Here is a 25,688-nt window from a genome sequence, read left to right on the forward strand (position 1 = left end):
AGTAGGAGGATAATTGCAGAATGTTTAAGTGCTGTTCAACGATTCCTCTGTCATTCAGACCCACTCAGTTTATCGCACTGTACTGTTATCTCTTACGTGACCTACATGTCAATGCTTTTATAATAAATTGGAAGTTGCATCTCCCAGCTGTATGTTAGATCACAGAGAATAGTATCCACTCCCTGTGGGCATCATTTGTTCATAGGGTATTCTAATTACTGTTTGAGTAAATTAACAAACCAAATTCTAGCCCCGGTTGAAATTTCTTCCTAAACATGACACATGATCTTTATATTCTCCTCTAATCAGACTGGGAAATGCGTAAACGGACGATCAAAGCTAAAGTTAGCCACGTTAGGTTTACAGATCTTTTACCCAGTAGCGTAGCATTGTCTATCGCAAATCTTGTGGGGATGACAGCAAAGTAATGTCATTTTGTTCCCTACATTTATATTTAACAAAGCTCTGGGCATGGTGCTGTTTTAGAGCAATACAATCATTGCCTAGGAGGAGGCAATGCCTTAAAGACAAATGTCAGGGAGCAAAAGCCATCTGTATGCAGTAAGAACATAAAGGATTGTCTACAGCCTGCAAGATTAATATGCAGCTTTTTTTATATGAATAGATCAAATGCTAGCTAGTGGCTTTGTGATGCTTAGGAACAGCAGTGATTTGTGCTACATGCTAACATTATCATGCTCACTCTTATGGCACGGTCACACATGCATTGTGTGCGAATATTTGCCTCCCGTTCATTTCCATTCTATGCGAGCGAAGTGGCGAATAAGACATTCGCTTCCGGTGGCAAAGCAAATTCACATCTTCGCGTCGCGTGGAGTTGAACTTTGACTGGCGAAGTTGCAGCCTCAACCAATAGTAAAGAAATGTGTGTGGTTGACCCCATCCCAACTCAAAGGGACCACAAGACAGCAAACTGATTTCCATGTGCATCACATCCTGCCCTAACCTTGTGCAGCAGATGGTTTCTTACATAGAAACATCCGAGAAGTCGTCATTGGAAACCGTTTGGAAAAGGGCAGGCACTTTAAAAAAAAAAATACCTGGCAGGTTATTGGATAAAACATCTGTCTATCATGTTCCACATTGTTGTTTTGAACAAACAACCATCGCCGTCACACATACCTAAACCACTCTTCCAGAAGCTCCTAACTGGACGCTGATTGGTTCGGTAAGCTGGTAGTTCAGAAACAAACGCATTACTTGAAGCCTAACAAGATGGATTTTCGCGTGATATGTGATGTCGCGAGAATCCCGCTGTGGTGCAAGGTAAATGCTGCACTGCCCACAATCAGCACGAATATTGCAATGGGAAGCGATGGTCATCTCGCCTTCGATTCGTGCATGTTTGACGATGCCCTTAAGCTGCAATTACAAATATATTTACAATAACGACATATCAAATGACTATTTGTATATAAAAGGGGTCGCTCATGGTGACAAACCCACAGAGAATTATCACCTAACTCTCGAGTTCCCCTTTGGCTCCACAGAGCATTTCGGCGCCTTTAAGCACATTGTTGTGGTTAAACAGGCTGCAACTTTACTGTTTTGTTACACTCTCAGCGCTCTTATCAACCTTGTTTTCTGCCGCAGCAGGCAGCTGTTTTCGGCGTAAAAGGTCAGACACTATCCGCCAAGCATAACTTTGCAGACATGCAAAGTTAGAAAAAAATTAATACAGCTTTAAGTAAAAGTACAATTACCACAGTCCTGAATTTAAAATCTTAGAAGTATGGAAATGGAAGGATGTATGTAGAATGTTCATCATCATTCATACATACAATATTGATCATTTACTCATCATTTGCTGTTGTGTGACTATGTAAGCAGAATTTCAGATGGCTGAGGTGTGATTAATTTTAACTACTTCTCTACTTTGATAGTGCCATCCATAACAATGAATATAAGAGTCTAGGTTTTGTATGTAAAACTGCAAACTGGAAAGTAGCTCAGGTGTCAAATAAATATAGTGGAATAAAAAGCACATTATTTTAAGGCTGCAACTAACGATTGTTTTCATTGCCGATTAGTCCATCTACATTTTTTTCATTTTTCATTTCATTTTATTTATATAGCACAAGTAAACACAACAGAAGTTGACCACTGTGCTTCACATAACAAGAGTCAGATAAGAAAATGGAATAAAACATCCGTCAGACAACAGAAAGACATAAATAAAAAATAAGAATTTAAAGAAATGCACGCTCCAAGAGATAAAACTTTAGTTTGAGTTTAAACTCATATAAGGAGGACAGTGATCTCAAGGAGACGGGGAGGCTATTCCACAGCTTTGGACCAACAACAGCGAAAGCACGGTCCCCTCTTGACTTTAGTCGCGAGCGTGGCTGGGACAGATTGTAGTTGCTCGAGGACCGTAGACACCTACCAGGTACATTCAGATCTAACAGTTCAGATAAATAAGCTGGTGCAAGACCATTTAAAGATTTAAAGACAAACAGCATTATTTTCATATCAACTCTGTAGCGCACCGGCAGCCAGTTAAGAGACAATAAAATGGGAGTGATATGTTCATGTTTGCGAACCCCAGTCAGGAATCTGGCGGCTGCATTTTGGACCATTTGAAGCCTTGTAATAGAGAACTGGGGCAGTCCTGCATATAAAGAATTACAATAATCCAAACGGGATAGAACGAAAGCGTGGATAACTTTTTCAAGCTCTATTGGTGATAGAAAATGCTTAACTCTGGATAACAGCTTCAAATGATAAAAGCTGGATTTCACCACTGTGTTTATGTGTTTATCTAGCTTTAAAGTGGAATCCAAAACCCCTCCCAGACTCCTGACAGTAGGTTTAATGTCACAGTACAGGTCTGCAGTATTAAAAGTTATTTTTCCATCTCCCAGAACAGGGCCAAACACAATAGCTTCGGTTTTACTCTCGTTTAAATGTAAAAAATTCAAGGCCATCCAGGATTTTACGTCGTTTAAACACGCGGATAGGGTTTCAAGGCCTTTTGTGTCAGTGCGCTTAAATGGCAGATAGATTTGTGTATCATCTGCGATAAGTGAAAAGAAAGCCCCCGTGTTTCCTAAAGATTGATCCTAACGGGTAGCATATATAAAGAAAACAAAGTAGGAGCCAAAATGGAACCTTGTGGAACGCCATATGTAAGTGGAGCTACGGACGAAACAGAATCTCCAATACCAACTGAAAAGGTTCTGTTTGTAAGATAGGACTTAAACCAGTTAAGAGCATTTCCTCGGATGCCCACAAACTTTTTAAGGCGTTTAAGTAAAATCCTGTGGTCAACAGTGTCAAACGCTGCGCTCAGGTCAAGGAGAATTAAAATGACAGAGTCCCCAGAATCAAGAGACAGCAAAATATCATTTAAAACTCTCAATAAAGCAGATTCAGTGCTGTCTAAATAAATACCACTACTACTAAAGTACCGTAAAGTACAAGCACCTTAAAATTGTACAATTAGTAAATAACTGATTTGCCGATCTAAATCTCACAAATACTAGAAAAAGGACACTTTTATACATATTTGGTAGGTTTCCATCATGCTGGTGTTTTCCTCACCACTTTTCTACATTCAGTCCACGTAAAAAGAACATGTCATGTTTTCTATTTTTCAATCACATCTTATTTTCATTCAATACACCAAAGGGCAAATGGTTTCTGAATGGACTGAGGGATAGGATAAAGTGATGAAATGAGATGCATCTGTCCTGTGGACGTGTTTTGGGTTCAAGGTTAGTTTTACCTCTCCCTTTTCTTAAAAATAGGTCAGTGTTTAATTGCTCTCATTAACACAGATCACACACACTAAGCGATCATTACGCTGATTGCTGTGTGTGTTTTGGTTCTCTACTGATTGCATCGCCATTGCTGGAGGGCAGATAAATTATCATTATCAGCACAGGCAACAGGGAATCACACGCTCTGCACATAATGCATACCATATAAGACTGAACAGACTTTGAAATGACTGAAGTCTGACGCCATCTCACATCTAAAGACAACCATCTCACATCTAACATTAAAGACTGTCATAATATGTCAAGACTGGGGATCTTGCAGGGTCACAAATTTTCATTCATTTTGAAAAATGTAACCAAGCTAGCTAGCTACAGCTTGCGTTAGCTGGTAACTTAAGGGAAAGTTTGCGGATTTTCTGGTCTGCCGTACATGCACATGACGGGCAGCAGTACCTGAAGGTCCATGTTTATCCGCCGGTAAAACTTCCGTGGATGACACTCTTCAGAAGGGTTGAAAATCGGCAACTTTCCCTCTTTAGCATTTAGCAACAATAAACAACACTGGCTCTAGCCGTTTGCTGCTTCCTGTTTGGTGCCGAAGGGAGCGCACCCATTTGTTCACATGATTTAACTTCACTACCAAGACTTAAAACTTACGATAATATCAAACACGTTTTATTTTGTTGGAATGTCGAGACGGGAAAAAGACTGACTCGGACTGAGTTTTATGACCACCTTACACCAAATGATTGAGACGACGGGAGCACGCCCCAACTCTAGCAAGACTCTCGTGATTTTATTAATATAATGGAAAATAGTCTGCAACAATGGAATTGCTTGAAAAGTCGCTTGGTGTAAGATCGGCATAAAGCACATTCGACCTGTCTGCTGCTTGTCAATGAGGAAGGATTTATGTGGGAGCTATGAGGAGAGTATGAAATTGGATCCATGTTAGTAATCCAGTTTTAGTCCAAAGTCTTGCTTATAGAAGATGGTAACGGGGATAAATAAGCAATGCACATATTGCAACTTAAGGCGCTTTTCAACTCATGGTTCTGGACTTCCCCAGAATTTTTTTTTAAGGATTTGGAAGGGTTCTTCGGCCCATGTTGTCTGCGTTTCCACAGCGGTCTAAAGACCTGTGAAGATTAGGCAAATCATTCTGCTGATGTATAAAGCAAAATAGATGGAAAGGATGTGGGCTGCTGGTGGTCGCAAGTTAAACACACCAACACAATCTGCTGCCTGCAGTTCAGTGTGCCTGCCCATTTCATCTAAAAAATAGCCCAAAACATAGATTTTGTCTCACTATGCTTTAGATTGAACCGCTAATAAACCATCAGAAAACAATTTTCTTTTTTATTTCTCTCATTCACAGCACCGCTGGCTTTCTCTCTCGCCTGAGACACACCTCTGCAGCTGGCAGTTCAGTGTGGCCGCTGGCTCGCGACTATCTGTCACTTTCTCTTTGCCTTTTGTGGTCGGGAAAAGCCGAAGGCAAAGCCTAAATTTACTTTTAAAGTTAACAAACAAAGAGAAATCTTCTCCCCTCCACCTAAAATGGTCATACATTGATATGAGTAATTTGCTGTTTAATGGATGAAGCAGTTGGCAAGTTGAAGCAGCCACACTGGGTGTGTTTGACCAATCAGCGAGGTTCATCCCTGTGCAAACCCTGCCTCGAAGGTTACTGTACTTTCAGAAAGTACTACCCTATGATCAGGGACTTTAGGTCACTGATAGGCCACTATATGTCTTGCAGACATATAGTGGCTTTAGAAGTCATAACTAGTGCCACGTTTATCATAATAGTAAAAGGTGTTATTGTTTTTGTAACACAACGCAAAAATTGGTCAGACCTCTGTTTCTCAATACCTCCAAACAAGGCAATCATTTTTGGATAATTCAATTCAAAAGGACTGGTGCCATTCTATGATTTTTTATTTTTTTTTAACCCTATCAAGATTATATAATCTGATCATGTTATCATTTGAAACTATACTGTTTTTTTAAATGAATGATTCGATTCAATTCAATTCAATTTTATTTATAGTATCAAATCATAACAGAGTTATCTCGAGACACTTTACAGATAGAGTAGGTCTAGACCACACTCTATAAATTCCAAAACCCCAACAATTACAGTAATTCCCTCAAGAGCAAGCATTAGCAGTGGCTGTTGCAACAGTGGCGAGGAAAAACTCCCTTTTAGGAAGAAACCTTGGCAGACCCAGACTCTTGGTAGGCGGTGTCTGACGGGGCCAGTTGGGGGTGTGATGAACAGTGGCACATAATAGTCACATTAAAGATAATGGAACAGTGACTTCGAAGGTAGTCGTGGAAGTTCACGTCATAGCAGGGCACATCGTGTCATACTGAGTACTGCAGTCTCCTATACCGGATCCTGACTACTCAACTACGCATATGAACATCACAGCAGGGCATTACGGATGTAACGTGGCACTGCAGAGCATGGGTGGATGCGGCGGACGCAGCAGGACGCGGCCGGGCATTGCAGGGTTTGCTCTGCGAAGAAAAAAGTAAACTCCCCAGAGCTAGGTTAGTAACAACCATTTCTGGGACAGGATGCATACAAAAGGAAACAAGTGTAAACCGAGATGAGAGAGCAGCTCAGTGTGTCACAGGAAGGAAGGAACTTCCCCGGCAGTCTAGAATTATAATAGCATAGCTAAGAGAGGCAGGTTAGCTTAGAGAGAGGTGCCAAATCGGGCTTGAACTCTCCCCTGCCGGATCGGGCTGTACTGGCCTGCCTCCCTCTACTCTCACTATATTGTTGATTATATGATAAATAAATAGGGCTGGGCGATAAAACGATAACGATATGTATCGCGATAGACACGTAATCAATATCAATAGAAAATGCGTTCGATAAAACGTTCGATAACTTGTTTTTCTTCTTCGGAAGAAACCAAAAGTTGCGAAGCAAGTTTGGTTGCATTAACAAAGGCACTCACTCTCTGGTAACCTAGCAACGTAGGGAGTGACACTCTAACAGCCAATCATGTAACAGTATCATGTTTTGTTGCGCCACATCGCTGTCTCGTGTTGGATTCTACAATAACAGAACCGGCGGCGTGGAGCGATAAGTGGAAAGTGAGTGCCGCAGCGAGCGAGGAAATTGTTGATAAAACAGGAAAAGTCAGTATGGCAGTTTTGGGGATTTTATAAGTCTGACCGTCGTCCCCACCAACACTACCGCAAACTTGTTTTACCACCTTAGCCGCGCTCACACTTTGGAGCACAGCCGTATTCACCAGCAACGTCCAACATCTGCTACACCGCACAAGCAGCAGACCACCATGGAGAGGTACTCTGCATCAGCGCCTTACTAAACACTACAAAGAAATAACGGAGGCAGACGTGCTGAGCACTGTCCAGAAGCCAGGTTACCAACCTAGCACTAAAGCTGCAGAAAATAGTTCTTCTCAGGTTTCAGGTTTCTCTATGTTTATATTTAACACTTTGCACCATTTTATTACACCTTATTAAGCAGTTCTTACTTATTCTTTCTTCACTGTGATTTTAGACTTATGTTTACATTTTAATTATTTGAGTGATTTCCATGGTTGTGTTGACATTTCTGCTTTTATAACTGAGGGGATTATAATCAGAGGAAGGTTAAGTTTAAAATAAAAATGTTTAAATTTAATATATTTTTCTCCTGGTCCTTATTTTAAATAGGTCATAAAAAATATCAATAATTATCGATATCGACCGATATGAAACACTTATATCGTGATACAGTTTTCAGCCATATCGCCCAGCCCTATAAATAAATCTAATGACTACGAAGAGAAGCAGGTGGGCCGGGTTAGGCGGACGCTGCAACTCATCACTCCTTAACTATAAGTTTTATCAAAGAGGAGGGTTTTCAGTTTACTCTTAAATGTGGTGACGGTGTTTGCCCCTCGAACCCAAATTGGGAGCTGGTTCCACAGGAGCGGAGCCTGATAGCTGAAGGCTCTGGCCCCCAGTCTACTTTTAGAGACTCTAGGAACCACAAGTAGCTCTGAGTTCTGGGAGCGCAGTGCTCTAGTGGGACAATAAGGTACTAAGAGCTCTTCTAGGTATGATGGTGCTTGACCATTTAGAGCTTTGTAGGTCAGGAGGAGGATTTTAAATTCGATCCTAGATTTCACTGGAAGCCAGTGCAGAGAAGCTAATACAGGAGAAATATGATCTCTTTTCTTAGTTCTCGTCAGAACACGTGCTGCAGCGTTCTGGATCGATTCCAAGCTCATTGTAATCAAAAACCAGCAGTGGTGCCGTTTCTGCCGGACTATTTGCTCTGGTCCTAATTGCCATAGGCTTACAAGGTATTGATGAGGTTCAACGGGTAAATCTTGTCTCAGGCCCTGTTCACATTTGTCACAAAAAACATTCAGTTTAATTTGTGTACATCTTATACAGGTCTTGTCTGTGGCTGTCAATTTTGACAATTAAGGTTTTCAGCACAAGCAGACTCCAAATTGTTCTCAAAGATAACAAGAAGAGTCTGCAGCCACACGGTAGCTTTGTGATTTGGCAAAACTGTGTTCAGGTCAACATGGTAACACTTATAATGACAATGTTAACATGCTTATGTTTTGTAGGTAATGTTTACTATGTTCACATCTTAGTTTAGCATGATAGCATTGCTAACTTTTGTTAATTTGCACCAAATCAAATTACAGCTAAGGATGATTGTAATATTGTAAGTTTTAAAGCTATTTGATCAAAAAACTAAATCTTTGAGGTGATGGTGGCGATATATAAAAAGTCAATCAAAGAAGTTATTAGAATAAATTTTCTGGGGGACTTTAAGATCTGTAACAAATCTGTAACAATCCAAATCCTTTTGGGAACAATACGTTTTTATTTTTTCAATATATGTATGGCAATCCTCTTCAAATTTGTTTCATATTTCAGTTCTGATCAAAATGGTGGACAAAATGTAAAATTTTACATTGCGATATATATTTTTTGTGCGATATATATTGCGATATGAAAAAAAGATGTAAATAACCCTATTTAGAAATACTAAATCATTCTCAACTACTGCAGTGATTTTGTAGGCGAGAAAAGAAATGAAAATGGAAATTTTCTTTAATGCTTTACAGAAACCAAAACAAGTAAGCGCTGTGACTACTCTTCTGAAGTGATTTTGGAGAGGGAAAGTAGGAAGAAATACACTGGTTGACTGACATGACACCATTGTATTAATATAATATCAATCCACGCTAAAGTGAATTATATTAATAATGCATGCATGTTGCTTCCTCTAAATTTTAGGTTGTGGTCGACTAGCGGGGCCTGCTTTGGTTGTTTTAATAAATTGATTAAAATTGATCATGATTGGTGGTTTGCTATGCGTGCAGAGCCTGCATGTCACACTCTTGCAACAAACTGTTCATTCAAGAGCACTTAAATCAGTGTAAATGTTGTAGATTAGTGTTACGTTTCCAGCGTCGCGGCTCCGAACCATAACATTAGTTGAGACAGACACATTGTTTCTTTAGGCTAACTATGTTAGCTTTAGCCTGGCTGGTAGCGGCTTTCTGCGGTGAAAAATGGCCGGGAGTTGTCAGGATTACGTTGCATTAATCGGGTGATTTCGTTCGTCTTTGCAGCGTACATAAAACACTGACTACCCATGGAAAAGTATTAGCATCACTGTGTCCGTGGCAGCTGCCGCTTACTAGGGTTGTGCCGATGGACGATATCATCGTCCATCGTGATGGCTGCCCCCGACATCACGATGGAGAGCAACCATCGTGATGTGTCTTCCCCCCCCCCGGTCAAACACACTAATCCTAGTCGCGGGCGCTGGACGGGAAATTGACAAGTGCGTCGGTCTTAAACTAGCAAAAGCCCTATTCGCACGGGATAAGTATTATCTTGGGACCTCGTGTGAATTATAAATTACCCACCCACGTCTGAGTTTCATCTGGCGCATTCGAACGGGATAAGCGAAGCCTGTGATTTTACTCGAATTTACTGACATTAAGCAACAGTAGAAACATGGGTGTGGGTAGCTCTGCTACGTGTGTTTGTGTGTGGTCAGATCTCGAGGGCACACACGCACACAATCTCAACCGGGTAGTCAGTCATCGTCCGAACCGCGACCTTTCTTCTTTCTTTCTCTCACTTTTTCTCCGGGTGGTGTCAAGCAGGGTCCGGTAGATGGATAAAACAAAACATTTCACCAGGTTAAAATCTATTAGCTTGATTTATTTGTAACATTAACCTCTAATTATGAAGTGAGCCCCCGCTTGATTGTGCATTATTTTTGATAAGCTATGGCTTGGAGATGTCTTGTCGTTATCTCTAGATGTATGATACAAACAAAAATATATTTACCGCATGCTGCTATACATGTCATCCATCGCCATCTAATCATTCTTTTTGTCTTCGCACTTGTGGTGGTTTTCATCTTTCTCTTTCTGCAAATTGTATATGATGTATAGCGACATGACCCAGCACCCAAAACACTGTCAAAACACTCCAACGCACCCTCCATTCTTCGCCAAAGATGGATAAAAAGGCGCAAAAGAAGGAAATAGGTACCTTGAAAAAACAAAAAAGCCCAGCCAAATCCTGGACAAAGCAGAGATGCCGATTCGCACGGGACTAATATTATCACAGGACCTCCGTTTTCAGCGAAATATGGTAGGTCATTTGCGGGGGAATTATTACTTTACAAATTACAGACATGACCGATTCGCACGGGATTAAGATCACAGACAACCTCCGCAATTATTACAAATGACTGGAGGTCACCAGGTAATACTTATCCCGTGCGAATAGGGCTAAAGACAAGATTGGCTGTAGTGATACATTCTCTCTCTCTCCCTGTCAGCTGTAGCTCGCTCTACCTTCTAACGTTGGACACAGCGGTCTCGAGTGAGAGAGAAAAAAGCGTTAAAAGTGGAGCGCTATCATACTTTACTTTCTCCCCTCATTGGACTAAGTTTGTCGACACTACTCTGTGCATGCATCAATAAGTAAGTCTGAGGTCCTGTAGGTACGGGACGATGTTATGCAGGATTTATGAATGTACGTAAGCAACAAGCTAATTCACGAGGGTGCTATTTTATGTGTGAGCTAATATTGCGCATCTGTTCATGTGCGCTGCAAGAGTTATGTTTCTGTTTATTGAATGCGTTATTCAGTGCAAACATAACCGTAAATGTAGTTTAAACTCAGTAATGATGGTATGTTAGGTTATTACTGTCGCTCTGTTGAAGGCAAGCGTCCCACTGTACTGTCGTTACGCAGATCACGGACATCTGATTGATTTTACTGCACCGTAGTTAAGTGAAAGTAGGTCATGTTGTAAAACCTACCAGCAGGGCACCATTTACAGAGGGCATTTAATAGTAGGAAAGTAGTAGGAAAAAATAGTTATGTAAAGGTACCGCTACACCATATTTGATGCATTGACTCCTAGTTGAATACCCTTCTCTGTTAGGTCTATTTATCTAGGGATGGGCATGATTAATCGACGATTGATAATTGATCATTAAGAATTTCGTCGATCACATTAATTTGTTATCGATTAAACGAATGCAGGTTGCGTTGCGTAGTGTGAGTCTTGAAGCAATGAAATTAATTTCACTGTGTGGTAGCACAGTGAAATTACAACAATTAAACATTTACCAACCGGGGGCAATATTTGACACCATACTCACCTTACCTGCGAGTTTCTGTTTTGATTTAAAAAGTAATCATGAAGAGGTCACGGCGAAGTGTGGCGTGGGACCATTTTGATTTAAAAAACAACTTAGTTATATAAAAAAAAACTCCCGAATCTGAGGTAGTGCAAATGCTAGGGATTGCAACATCTAGTCCTTTCAACGAACTGCAAACTCTGCGATGCCGTGTATAAGTACAACACGGCCACGACTCAAATGATGTACCACTTAAACAAAGTCTCAACCTAGCATCAAGTCGGCGTTAGCACGGAGGAGCTGCGATGCACAACTGGTGAGCTTGTGTCATTCGCCCCCATGATCTCAGGTGGACTCTCGTTACAAGCACCTGGGCTTTCTTCTTTTTTTAATTATTATTTTCCTTTATTATGTAGTGAGACATATTAACAGTGGATAGACACGAAAGGGGGAGCGAGATGGGGGATGACACACAGCAAAGGGCAGCAGGTTGGATTCGAACCTGCGCCGCTGCAGGACTCGGCCTACATGGGGCGAACGCTCTTACTGGGTGAGCTAGAGGCCACCCTAGCACTTGGGTTTTCTGACACCAACGCAGAGACTGGCTGTAATGCGTAACTGGTTGAACTGGGAGAGGCAGTGGAGACCGGTAGGGCAGCTATCCCACAGGCTGGGGGAGACGAGGCTGCGTTGCCTGACACGGACGAGGGGAGCGCAAACACTGGAGTCGCGGCCTCCCAGTCCTTTTCTATAGCACAACTCCTTGGGGAGCACTGTACCACTCAGTGCGAGGCTGGCATTGAAGCAGAACTTCAGAACTTTCTGAGGAAGACTCCCCCACCCCTGGATTGCACCCCTACAGACTGGTGGAAAGTGAACGGAATAAGGTTCCCCGAGCTGGCCAAGTTAGCATCCAAGTTGTGCATCCTGGCAACGTCAGTGCCCTCAGAGCGGGTGTTTTCCGGCGGCTGGACTGACGGTCACCGGGTTGCGGTCGCATATGACCACATGTCAACATGCTTATCTTTCTGAACAAAAATCAGTAGACTGGTGCACAAGTTGTATGTGAGTTACTAGTTATTTTTTATGAGGCTTTGTTAAGGCCTAATTAATTGTTAGGTAGGCTAATCTCTCTCACCCTCTTTCTCGACTCCATGCCTTGGATAGTTTTGAGTAACATTTTGACAAAACCTGTCAGATCTAAGTATTATTATGTTTTTGGTTAAGTTATTGTTTAACATGATTCTTTTTTTATTTTTTATTTTGAAACAAACGAGGGTCTCTTAAGAACTCCGGCTCTTTAGAGCACCGCAGCGCATAAATCTTCAAGTTTAGCCTAACCGAACGTCCAGTTTAACTGCCACAAGTTGTTCTTCTTGTAATAAAGATCTCATCGAGGAAAAACATGTATTTTTATTGCATTTTTAATTTATAATAAGTAAAATAAATAATGAATTTTAATATAAAATATGAATGATTAATCGATAGTCGATCGTTAATTCTCCTGACAGTCGACTAAGAAAATTTTATCAAATGCCCATTCCTACCCCGCACAACAGAGTTCTTCATTGGTACACTTGTTTCATGGTAATAGAGAGTCGACCTGAGCCAGACTGTGTCCAAGTTATATTTGTTCTATTTGGGTCTGGGCACGGTCTCATTTTATTGTAAGAGTGGGGTTTTCAGGTTTGTGTATCAATATACCGGAATGGATCCAATTAGACCTTCTGTAATGATTTCAAACACATTGTATTTAAAAACCTAATAAAATGAATTAGTCTTTTTTTTATGTAAAGCATAACATTGGAACACAGTTAACTGAATTAAACAGCTTTTTATTAGTGATTTTGTAAACATTTGCTACACTGTGATATATATCAGTATAGGAAAACACTTGTTAATGACTTTAGACATATCACCTAAGACTACATACAACAATGGCAGAGACTAGCTGCTGAGGGAAGAATTGTGAAGTTGTATCTTAGTCTTTAAAAGTTTCCCCAGATTTGTAAATGTGTAAAATAATCTGTAGATGTGTCAGATTCCTGAGTTAATGTCTCAATTGGATGTGTTTTGCCACACTCCTTCCATGAGCATTGTGAATGTGTATGATAATATCTGTGTGCGTGCGTGTGCATCAACAAGTATGCCCTGAATCAGTAGGCATGCAGTCCTCCAATGTTGAACACTATACAACCACAAGAAAACAACATCATGACAAACATGAGCATCTGACCTACATATTCCTGCAGGCCATATAATGAAGGTCTCACCTTCAGTGTGCATGTTGTGCATTCAAATGCGTTCAGTTTCCAACAGTGCTACGTTAGTCACTTCCTGTCCATTTTTTGTGTAGCAATTTCTGTGAAGGTGTACATTTATTCTTAATCAAGTAGGGCACTAACTTTTGGCACATTGGGCATCAGCACATACTGTTACCCTTTCTTATGCAAAACTGAGTGATTAAGCAAATGAATACTGATTTTTATTTTTTGTCTCATGGACAAGGACATGTGCTCAATGTCCTTGTCCAAGTAGTTCATTTTCACGCTGCCAGCATATGAGCATCTGCAGCCTGATTCATACAGACAGAACATAAGGAAACACTTGATGCATAGTCATGTGCAAAGATGCAGATTCAGACAACAGCATGCAGACTGAGACTCACAGCCTTGTGCGAATTAGACAAATGCAGAAAATGGAAAATAATATAATCCTTATATCATCCTTCATTTATTCAGATGCTCAGTAACTTACACCAAACCAACAGCTCTTCTCTCTGGGTATCATATAATCATATAACATATCATGTAACAGTGTGGGGGACTGAAAGGTTACCCCCTTTACATAAATATTTTTTCCTACTACTATGGGCCAACAGTTAACATAGAAACGATTAGAGATACATTTAAATGCCCTCTGTAAATGGTGCCCTGCTGGTAGGTTTTACAACATGACCTACTTTCACTTAACTACGGTGCAGTAAAATCAATCAGATGTCCGTGATCTGCGTAACGACAGTACAGTGGGACGCTTGCCTTCAACAGAGCAACAGTAATAACCTAACATACCATCATTACTGAGTTTAAACTACATTCACGGTTATGTTTGCACTGAATAACGCATTCAATAAACAGAAACATAACTCTTATACCTTAGATCTGCACACTGCTGTTTACCTTTTCCTGCTACAACTGAATTCCCACGGGACTTAAGCGCAAGACTACAGCCTTCTGCAACGCTAGTTACTCTACAAGAAACAGGCATCACTTGGTCCGCCATGGCTATGTGTCTGGTTCTCAATTGTTTGACGGGCGTAGTAACAATAACTAGGGGGCGTGGCTTTTGCGAACGGTCAATTCTAGCTCAGGCTGTGTTTGTCTAATAAATGGGAATTACGTACCAGTTTGGCACAAACAAGTTAGCTGACAGTCTGACCAGTTTTGACTATTATTTGTAATTAGGACAAGTTGAAATATGGGTCAGTCGTAAATAGAGCATAACACACAAGGCCCAGTGACTCATCGATGTATCAGAGGGCCTCTCTGATGCCAGTGTTTTGTGTCAGATTTAAAGATAACAAAAACCGTGACTCGATTGTAACCACAGTTGTTACTGAACTGAGACAGAAATCTGAAGTCCCAAGAGTTGTTTAGACTCAACAATTTAGTTCGCATCCTCCTGCCATCAACATACTATGTTAAACTGTACGTAAAACTTAAATGTACATGAATCTAAAGAAATAGATGTGTTGGAGGGAACATCCCTAAAGTGATGAATAAGACTGCAAACATGCAAATTGCCTGCCTTGCAATGGTAACACCGTTCCACGAAAACACGAAGCTTTGCAATTTGGCATTGTGAAGGTCTTTACATGCTGTTGACCCAATTTGAGAAGGATCTGTTGAGTCTTTTAGGAGGAGTGTCAAAAGGTTCCCTACTTTAAAGGGCTTAAAATGGCGTGTTGTCGCATGACCTAGGACATCATTGTTCAAGATATCGACTATCTGTTCGCAGTTTGGAGTCACATTAGTTGTTCCGGCACAGTGACCTATGGAAAAGTACCCAATAGTTTTGGTAAAGGGCCATTTATCATCTAAGTGTCTTTTAGGGGTGAAATGTAAAAGCTGGCCAAGTATGAAATCCCTGATAATGTTTTAAGGATCGCAAATACAGATGGTAAATGTCAGAAACAAAAATCAAGGACTTCTTTCTCGAGCTGAAGGTAAGAAATTCGAACAAAAAGTACTGACCTCCGCTTTTAAATCTCTGAACAGAAAGCTCCCAGTGTGTGCCCATGGTGCAGTCCCATTTTCTGTGGCTCCCGTGATCTTCAAAACGGTCAAAGGCAGTTAAAATAATTGAAAGAACGTAATTTTTGGAAACCACAGGTTGTGTCTAACTTTTCATCACTTCCCACGTCCTGACCTGGTTTATGGTTATGCAGGGAGAAAAGCAAAATATTGCCTGTGTTCCAACTGTCAACATAAAGTATTTATATAATATCAACACAAAATACCTAAACAACATTATAAGTCGATTTCCAAAGACTCCTAAAACGACAAATACAACATTTAATGGTGTGACTGTAATCATGGGACCGTTCTATTTAACGCAACACGCAGTTTTAAACACGTAGTAAACGTGAGACGGAACAAGTTAAGTTTTGGCAACAAAAATACTTAGGGTTAGTAAAAAATCAGGGATTGGCTCAAAATCAGTCGTGTAAAACTACTAAAATGAGGGTCTGGGCATGGCAACATGACGTCATGGACTGCATTCAGTCACGCACTAAGGTCCGTAAAGCTCATAGGTAAAACTCAAATGATTTCAAAATTGACTTTTGTTTTCGCATGGGACATGAACACCGTTCTCTTGGGTAAAAGTCCTGCACGGACGCATGCAGTTCCCATTTTTGCAAACCATACATAATTACAAAGAAAGAATTACTGAAAATGCGCTTCAGGTGTTTGAATAGATCAGGAGGCACTTTACAGTACAGTCCTCAAAAAGTCGCAGCCTTCTTTGTGGCTGGTTGTGTTTTACACAACATTTCCATGAATCATGGATGTGTTGATGACATAAATGAGGAAATATTAGAGGACTTAAGGAGACGTGATGTTGAACTACGGTTGGATTGGACACTCCGGCAGAATCTGGTCCGGGAGTGGCAATACGCGATGTATTGCCACTCCATGGCTGCAGCAATCCTCTCCAGACTTGAGGAGATGCACCCAAGAGGCCGCAGCAACATCGCCACCCGGCCAAGACGGGCATTTATTACTTTGCCGCATCCCGGACAGCTCCCGCTGGCGTGCGCCAGGCAAATCCGCCGTTATAATAGCAATCCGCCATGGAACAAGCGCGCCTGCTCTTAAAGTGATGGTTCGGAGTAATTTCACCCTAGGGTCCTTTGCACCATGATCTCGAGCCAAACACCCCCCCAGAAGCTTTTTTCACCTGGGTCGAACATTGGGAGCGTTAGCGTAGCGTAGCGTTATCAGCTGAATAGCTTAGCGCAGAGGCTAATGGATCCGAAGTGTCTCTTAACATTACCCCACTAATAATGCCCCGAAATGATACCAAACGTCTACAGTAGTACAAATAGGTTATGCACTCATAAAACGATGGATTGTAAAATTTGTAAGTACACCAGAAGTTTATGTAAATAACACTTGCCTGCTGGCTTCTGCTCTCTGCTGCTGCTGCATTGAGCATGTAAAGACCTTCACAATGCCAATGTCACTTTGATTAATTTCAAGTTGTCATGATCATGACAAAAACCGAATGACACTTAATGACAGAAGTCAAAACGTTTATGACTTGTTTATAACGTTCATGACACATTCATGACAGTGTCACGTCGTAGTTATGACAGTGTCATGTCATGATTATGTCGATACCTTCAGGTAAAGTTTTACCGAATAATATTCCTTGTGGTGATGCCTTTGCCTACATATTTTAGTAGAATGTACATACTGTATGTTTACATGTTTCTTAATCTATCATATTTCTTATTTCTATTTGTTCTTATATTTTCCTTTTATATATTTCTACTCTATATATTAGATTGATTGATTTTATATATTTTTCTAACTAGCCTTAAAAAGTCCAGAAATTATAATAAATTTAACTGGACTTTTTGTTATCTGTATCCTGGTGCCTCCATTACTGCCTGCTTGAGTAAGTCATGGTGGACAGTTTCATAAGCCTCATTAGTCACACTTAGCCAGCCTGATTGTCAGGATTATGCTTCTTTCTTTTTCTTAATCACAGGTTGACAGTGGTCAGCTTCAACATGTGGTTCGGTAAAGAATTATATCATTAATGTGCAATGTTTAAGGTTACATATGTGGTATTCTACCACGCATGGTGTATAGAACATGCATGTATGTGTCTACAGTGTTTTCAGATAATAGCCTTTTGTTACTCACACGTCTGATCCACACGAGAGGGCCTTTAGGCCAGCAGTCACAGCCTATGTAGTTAATTATGCCCACTGTATTACCACCATAATGTGTTACGCTGGATGAAATATGTGTCTACGTGATTTGTGATGCAATTTAAATCTGTGTCACTGTGCCATTTTCTGATCAGGTGCAGTATATGTAGGTCATTGTGTTGTGTGTTTTTTTTCTCCACCAGGATGAACTACAGGGTAAAACTGTTTTTGAACACCGTTAACAAACTTTTTAAAGGGTCTTTTTTATTTTAATAATTTTTATTATTATTATTTCTCACTTAAAAATAAATCCAGTTTCGCTAAATAATTTTTATTTTTGGTATAGTTTGAAAGTGTGGTGAAAATGTATTTGGGTCAACACAAAGAGAATGATTTTTAATTCACTCTCAAGTTCTGCCGTCCTTGTTCTGTCGCTCTCTTTATGTACTACTCTACCTCTCTTGCTCCCTATCATTACACATATGTTTAAGCCATATTAACAGGCCTGAAAAGGTACTCCAGTGTGAAGCGGTTCGCATAGCACATACATGTTGTACACACAATATGTGTCCTAACCCATCTTTCTCGCTCTTTCTTCTCTCCCTCTCTGTCTCCAGCGGTGCTAGTCCGGTTGGTCTCGTCCTGACTGCCATAGTAGCCGTGTCTTACAAGGTGGCGATACAATTTGAGGGGTAAGTCTTTCTTGGTTTAAGCCCTGTTCACATTTGAAAAATAAAAAAACATTTAGTTAAAGGGGTCCTATTGTGCTTTTTCTTAAGAAAAAAAATTGTCAAAGCACCAATAGTCAACCCTACAATATCGCCGCAATATCGATATTGATGTATTTGATCAAAAATATTTTTCTCCTTATCGCCCATCTCTGGTTACAATTTTGGATGTTGGTACTGTATTAAACATAGAAAGAGTGTAGCTGACTAGCAAACTCATTAGCTCTGAGAGCTTGTCCCCATTTTAATTAAACTCTTGAATGAAATAATGTACAATCCTGAGAAAAGAAAATGTCAAACAGTCTAAGTGCAGAGAAAACACAAAGACGTTTGGGCAGCTACTGTGACCATAGACTGTAAAAAAAACGTGTCTCCACTTGTACACTTGGCTACAAAAGTGAAGCCAAAAATATCCCGGATACGGGCGCTGCCATCTTTTAATTTTGGAACCAGAGTCTATGCGGTAGAGCTGGGCGATATGGAAAAAAACTAATATCACGATATTGTTGACCAAATACCTCGATATCGATATTGCAGCGATATTGTAGGGTTGACAATTGGTGCTTACAAAAACATATTTACACAATGAGATTTTTGGTAAATAATCATCGTTACTGTGTATATAATAACTAAGTGGGTAAAGGCAAATAATAGAAAAGCTAGAACAGTCTGGTAAGTTAAAAAAATTATATCACTTTACTGTAATCCAGCCATTAAAACCAGGGACAGATAACACTTGTGTCATATCACGATATAACGATATCCAAAATCTAAGACGATATCCAGTCTCATATCACAATATCGATATAATATCGATATATTGCCCAGCCCTACTGCGCGGTAGTGATCTGGCGGTGGAACCGCGATAGCCCCGGGCCGACCAATCACAAGTCAGTCACAGCTGTCAATCATGAGGTTTCACCCCGTTTTTATAGTATCAAATAACTAATAAAAACCAAACTTATCAGGATTTTTTGGCTTCACTTACACAGTCTTTGCATCAACCCCTGACTGTGACTGACTAGTGGTAGCATGTCCCTACTTAACGTGTTAGCAGTTAGCTCTCCAGCTACAATGGGTCATTAACTACTTTTAAAAGTTATAAGGGTGTGTTTAAAAAGATAGAAAATAAAAAAGATACTACAGGCTTCACAGTACTGTCATGTTACAATATTCCTACAAAAAATAACAAGGACTAGCCTACATCCTTCAATCTCCTGCACACTGGTCTGCTGTCAATAGAGCGCTAACGAAATGTGGGCCCCCTGACAACAGCCTAACAACAGCTCTAATCCCTGGCTTGTTCAAGGGCTCCTGTCAATTTGTTTCTCACCTGTTAGGGATGTTAGTTCACAAACTGTGTGCATTCATGTGCAACAGAGTGCAGCAACATGTGGACACACATGGCATCTTTCTATCATTCACACATATACTACATTGAGGCTTCTTCGCGGTTCATCGAACATGCGGTCCCTGGCACAGAGTGGTACAGCGTTCCAATTCTCTGATTTATTGTCCCATGATATGTTTGTTCTGCTGTATTTACAGACCGTTCACTGAGAAGATCTATCAGGAGAGGAGTCAGCGCCGCAAGCTTGAATAAACACCTCCCGCCCATGCGTTTCCTGCTCCCGGGTTTGGCTGAGGATTCCCGTCCTATCACAAAGACAGACAAACTGAACCACAGACAGACTTACCAACAGGGGTGCCATTAATCCACCTCCAGTGTGGATACACACGTTCATAGGTTCACACTGCAGCTGCAAGTGTTCCATTTTTGATTTGGTTTTTATGCTCATCTAATGAATGTGGACGCTACATGGAGCCATTTTTTCTATTGTCATTTTGGACCACATGGTTATGATAATAGTTTGGTATTCTGAAAAATCATCTAATTTTCTTTCTTGTTGAGAGTCAACAACATTGAGAACATTGATATCACTGGACATTAGAGTTAGGGGTGGAAATCTCTAGGCACCTAACACCTAACTTAATTCGATTTGATTCTGATTCAGTGGGCTGTGATGCCATGATATAACTGTGTATAACTATATCTGTGCGTCTTGTTGCATCAACAGTTTTTATTTGTATACATTATTGGGTTTTTTTCTCACTCTATGACTACTTGATATGTGTAATAAGCCATAATTAAAATAAACAGATTAATTTACTGCCATTATCTTTTAGTTTTGTTAGACTCAACTAGCATTAGGGATGTAAATGAAAGACATATATATTAGTGATTATATTAGTTTTTTATTTACACTTACATCTCCTCACATTTACAAAGATTTTAAAGGTCCCATGGCATGAAAATGTCACTTTATGAGGTTTTTTAACATTAATATGTGTTCCCCCAGCCTGCCTTTGGTCCCCCAGTGGCTAGAAATGGTGATAGGTGTAAACCGAGCCCTGGGTATCCTGCTCTGCCTTTGAGAAAATGAAAGCTCAGATGGGCCGATCTGGAATCTTCTCCTTATGAGGTCATAAGGAGCAAGGTTACCTCCCCTTTCTCTGCTTTGCCCGCCCAGAGAATTTGGCCCACCCATGAGAGAGAGACATCATGGCTTTCAAACGAGCAAAGTGACAGCTGGTCAAGGCCACACCCCCACCCTCCACCTTGCACCCCCTATCTCCTCCTCAATAGCTACATATACAGAAATGGCACATACTAAGGAAAGCTTATTGTGGGACTGGCTCTAGTGGCTGTAATTCTGCACCAAGGCTGAATTTCGGGAAAGAGACTTCAGATACAGTATTAGGGGACCACTAAGGTCTATATAAAAGCATCCAAAGAGCACCATGTCATGGGACCTTTAAACATTCAATTTTAGCTCATTTGCCATAATTCTTAGCGTAAGAGTTAAGGCACTCAAATACTGGCATATTGTAATGCTTCATCATAAAGCCGCTTCATAAGGCCGTTCCATTGTTTTCCTATGTGCCTCGATTTGCCTCTCTGCTAGGCACCCTACCGCGGTTTTACCACAGATCATGTGTAGGCAGCTTTAGAGTCTCACCATTTCTGATCAGCTTGCGCTCGTTTACACAGGGCAGATGGACTGATTAGAATGCACCAGACCATGACGCCAAAGCATCCTGACTAAGCATCCGTATTTGACGTGTTGGGAATGAAAACGGGTTAAACACATACAAAGGCAGATTGTAGCGGGGATCAAGCACTTTGACAACATGCTTTAATTATGTATTCTTTACGGCATGCAGTGCGGTCTCATATACACAGCGATTAACACTTTTGCTCGGTCTGAATTTGCAACGGGAGGCCGCCTGTGTGGAGAACAACTCGCCTGCCCGTCTGTTTTTGTCTCGTTTTGCTAATTTACACATTCATCTTTCAAGAGAGAATTGAGCAAATCGATTTTTTCCCCCCACCCCTAATAAGCGTGGTATCCATCTTCTCATTAAACTCTTGGCAAGAAATCGAAAAATAAGGTAATTAGTCCTTTAAAACTGTACGATGTTAGATTTCTACTGTGAGTACAATAAAAACACCCCCACCCACCACCAACTAAATCATGAAGAAGATCTGCAACAGAGAAATAGGAACCCATCTACCTTAACTAAGGTGCTATACACAAAGCCTACTTTTCAAATCCATTTCTGTTCCGGTTATTATTGGTCCGGACACGACACACAATACAATAGCAGCACCCTGCACCTGACACATCAAAATGGAATGAAGTCATAATAATATTAAAATAACATTACACCTGTGTTTAACAAGTCTGCTGTGAAAAAGTCACATCAAAGCTGCATGGTGTAGATTTTTAAAAACGGTGAGATGAGATGACATACTGTGATTCAACGCTTTAGCTAGCTACATAAACATGAACTTTAATGAGCTGCAGCCGGTTATGGTTAGCAGAAGGCTAAATTACTAGCTCGTTGACGACGTTTCCTCTCACGCCGTCACTGGCATGTCCTCATTCGGATGGCAGCACTAGGTGGTGCCACTGGTTCGGCCTTCTGGTCCTTGTAGCAGGCTAATGCTGCCATCCAAACAAGGAGATGCCAGAGGCTGTGTGAGACGAAACCAAACAGAGCCCTTATTCGAGCTAAGCTAAAGGCTAACCCTTGCGGACCAGCTCACTCAAATGTGTTCACAGCAAATGTCCACTTAACTGGACAACATTTTGACACAATTTCATTCCTTTTTGTACTATATATATATAGATTGTTTACCATAAAGTCTGTTATTTCTGAGTTAATTAGTTAAGCCTTCAAATTTGCTGCAGCCCTGAGCCTTTGGCTAATGTAAAAGAACATGCACGTGCATCTGCATTGGGAAAACATCTAATCTTTCTCTCTAAAATGCTAGATTTCCTAAAGCTTACATACAGAGCCAAGGAGGAGGTGCAGAAGTCTAGTTTTCTCTCAGACCACTTGAATTACAATAATGCTTAATATTATTATGGAACTTCTGCTCAGTGACACCAAAAATAAACTACCTACCACGGCTTTAATGACCTCTGTAATGTAAATAGCATTCCTTGTGTTATTTGTGTTCCTCTCCAGATGCATTACTTTGCCGACACTGTGCTACTCTTGACATGTGAAGATATTAGCAAAGACTGAAAGCGCACAGAAGAAGCGAGCATAGTTCCCAAGATGTTTTTTCACTAGTTCATTACTGCCACAAGTTCTACATTTATTTTCTTATTAACTCTCATAAAAATTCATCTTGGGTTAGTGAATTTTTTTATAACATCCGTCAAAGCAGAACGAATGGTTATACAACACCAGCACAAATCTAGAATAGCCTTCAACACTGCCCTTGTTGTAGCCATTATTCAGTGTTATACACAATTTTTCATGTAAATACTGAAACCTTTTAAATGTCAGAGGAGCTATACCAATAAAAGCTTTATACTGTACCTATGCAAATCATTCCAAACTGAACAATACACATTGCCTGGTGATGTACTTGATGGGATACCGTATGTAATAAAAGATAAAGTCCGGGTCTCTCTTTGTGTCTCACAGCTTCTAATGTATGCACTGAAAGCAGCACTCATGCTACAGGCAGATGTGGGAGCATCATGCATAATTATTTTTTCATTTAATTAATCAGGAATATTAGGACAGTGCTATTTCTCATGAGTGTGATAAATGATAAATTTTTTTATTTATTGCTCTGGGTTGTTCGTCTTGGACGGCGCTAAGCTCTGGACGCAGTAAAACGGTGGCTCTGCAAAACGTTCTCAGGAAGGAACTTGTTTTGGTGGAACATTTGCAGCCCGCAAAAGAAAACGCCACATAAAATATTAAATGAAGGTATCTTTTCATACAATACAGTAACGTGGGCTATTTAAATTAGTTGGATACATGGTTAACAGCATTTGCCCTTACCAGTGCATCGCCGTGTGTACTTCATCCATAGCAAATCCCCGCTAATCATTCCCAAAACGTCCCAGTTAGGGAGTAAATGCTGTAAACATATTCTTTGTAAATCTTTACAATTCAATTTTATTTATAGTATCAAATCATAACAGAGTTATCTCGAGACACTTTACAGATAGAGTAGGTCTAGACCACACTCTATAAATTCTAAAACCCCAACAATTACAGTAATTCTCTCAATAGCAAGCATTAGCAGTGGCTGTTGCAACAGTGGCGAGGAAAAACTCCCTTTTAGGAAGAAACCTCGGCAGACCCAGACTCTTGATAGGCAGTGTCTGATGGGGCTGGTTGGGGGTGTGATGAACAGTGGCAAATAATAGTCACATTAAAGATAATGGAACAGTAACTTCGAAGGTAGTCATGGAAGTTCATGTCATAGCAGGGCACATCGTGCCGGGCATTGCAGGGAATCGCAGAGCTTCGCAGAGAAAAAACATAAGGACTCCGGGGAGTAAACTCCCCAGAGCTAGGTTAGTAACAAGCATTTCTGGGACAGGATGCATACAAAAGGAAACTAGTGTAAACAGAGATGATAGAGCAGCTCAGTGTGTCACAGGAAGGAAGGAACTTCCCCGGCAGTCTAGAATTATAATAGCATAGCTAAAAGAGACAGGTTAGATTAGAGAGAGGTGCCGGATCAGGCTTGAACTCTCCCCTGCCGGATCGGGCTGTACTGGCCTGCCTCCCTCTACTCTCACTATATTGTTGATTATATGATAAATAAATCTAGTGACTACGAAGAGAAGCAGGTGGGCCGGGTTAGGCGGACGCTGCAACTCCTCACTCCTTAACTATAATTTTTATCAAAGAGGAGGGTTTTAAGTTTACTCTTAAATGTGGTGACGGTGTCTGCCCCTCGAACCCAAATTGGGAGCTGGTTCCACAGGAGCGGAGCCTGATAGCTGAAGGCTCTGGCCTCCAGTCTACTTTTAGAGACTCTAGGAACCACAAGTAGCTCTGAGTTCTGGGAGCGCAGTGCTCTAGTGGAACAATAAGGTACTAAGAGCTCTTCTAGGTATGATGGTGCTTGACCATTTAGAGCTTTGTAGGTCAGGAGGAGGATTTTAAATTCGATCCTAGGTTTCACTGGAAGCCAGTGCAGAGAAGCTAATACAGGAGAAATATGATCTCTTTTCTTAGTTCTCATCAGGACACGTGCTGCAGCGTTCTGGATCAGCTGGAGAGTCTTAAGGGACTTATTTGAGCAACCTGATAGTAAGGAATTACAGTAGTCTAGCCTGGAAGTAACAAATGCATGGACTAGTTTTTCAGCATCGGTTTGATATAGGATGTTCCTAATTTTGGCAATGTTACGAAGATGGAAAAAGGACGTTCTTGAGGTTTGTTTTAAGTGGGCGTTGAAGGATATATCCTGATCAAAAATGACTCCTAGATTTCTGACAGCAGTGGTGGGAGCCAGGGCAATACCATCCAGAGTAGCTATGTCTTTAGATAATGAAGTTCGGAGGTGCTTGGGTCCCATCACAATAACTTCAGTTTTGTTTGAGTTTAGCATCAGGAAATTGTAGGTCATCCATGATTTTATATCTTTAATGCACGCTTGAAGTTTAGCTAACTGACCACTTTCGTCTGGCTTAATTGACAGATATAATTGGGTGTCGTCTGCGTAACAGTGAAAGTGTAATTGAGTGTTTCCTAATAATATTGCCTAGAGGAAGCATAT

General features: G+C 40.7%; 1 protein-coding gene across 2 annotated transcripts in view; it reads left to right on the forward strand.

The window, feature by feature from the left end:
- The window catches only part of pemt (phosphatidylethanolamine N-methyltransferase), an 85,040-nt gene extending 64,281 nt beyond the window's left edge, over nucleotides 1–20,759 (forward strand). For both annotated transcript variants that reach the window (XM_039789358.1, XM_039789357.1), the window contains exons 6-7: nucleotides 18,473–18,547; nucleotides 20,132–20,759. In XM_039789358.1, the coding sequence (XP_039645292.1) occupies nucleotides 18,473–18,547; nucleotides 20,132–20,186 (130 nt within the window). In that variant the 3' untranslated portion in view covers nucleotides 20,187–20,759. The remainder of the gene's footprint in view (nucleotides 1–18,472; nucleotides 18,548–20,131) is intronic.
- Nucleotides 20,760–25,688: the final 4,929 nt, after the last annotated feature.

The sequence above is a fragment of the Perca fluviatilis genome, chromosome 21, assembly GCF_010015445.1.
Source record: "Perca fluviatilis chromosome 21, GENO_Pfluv_1.0, whole genome shotgun sequence".
NCBI classification, from domain to species: Eukaryota; Metazoa; Chordata; class Actinopteri; order Perciformes; family Percidae; genus Perca; species Perca fluviatilis.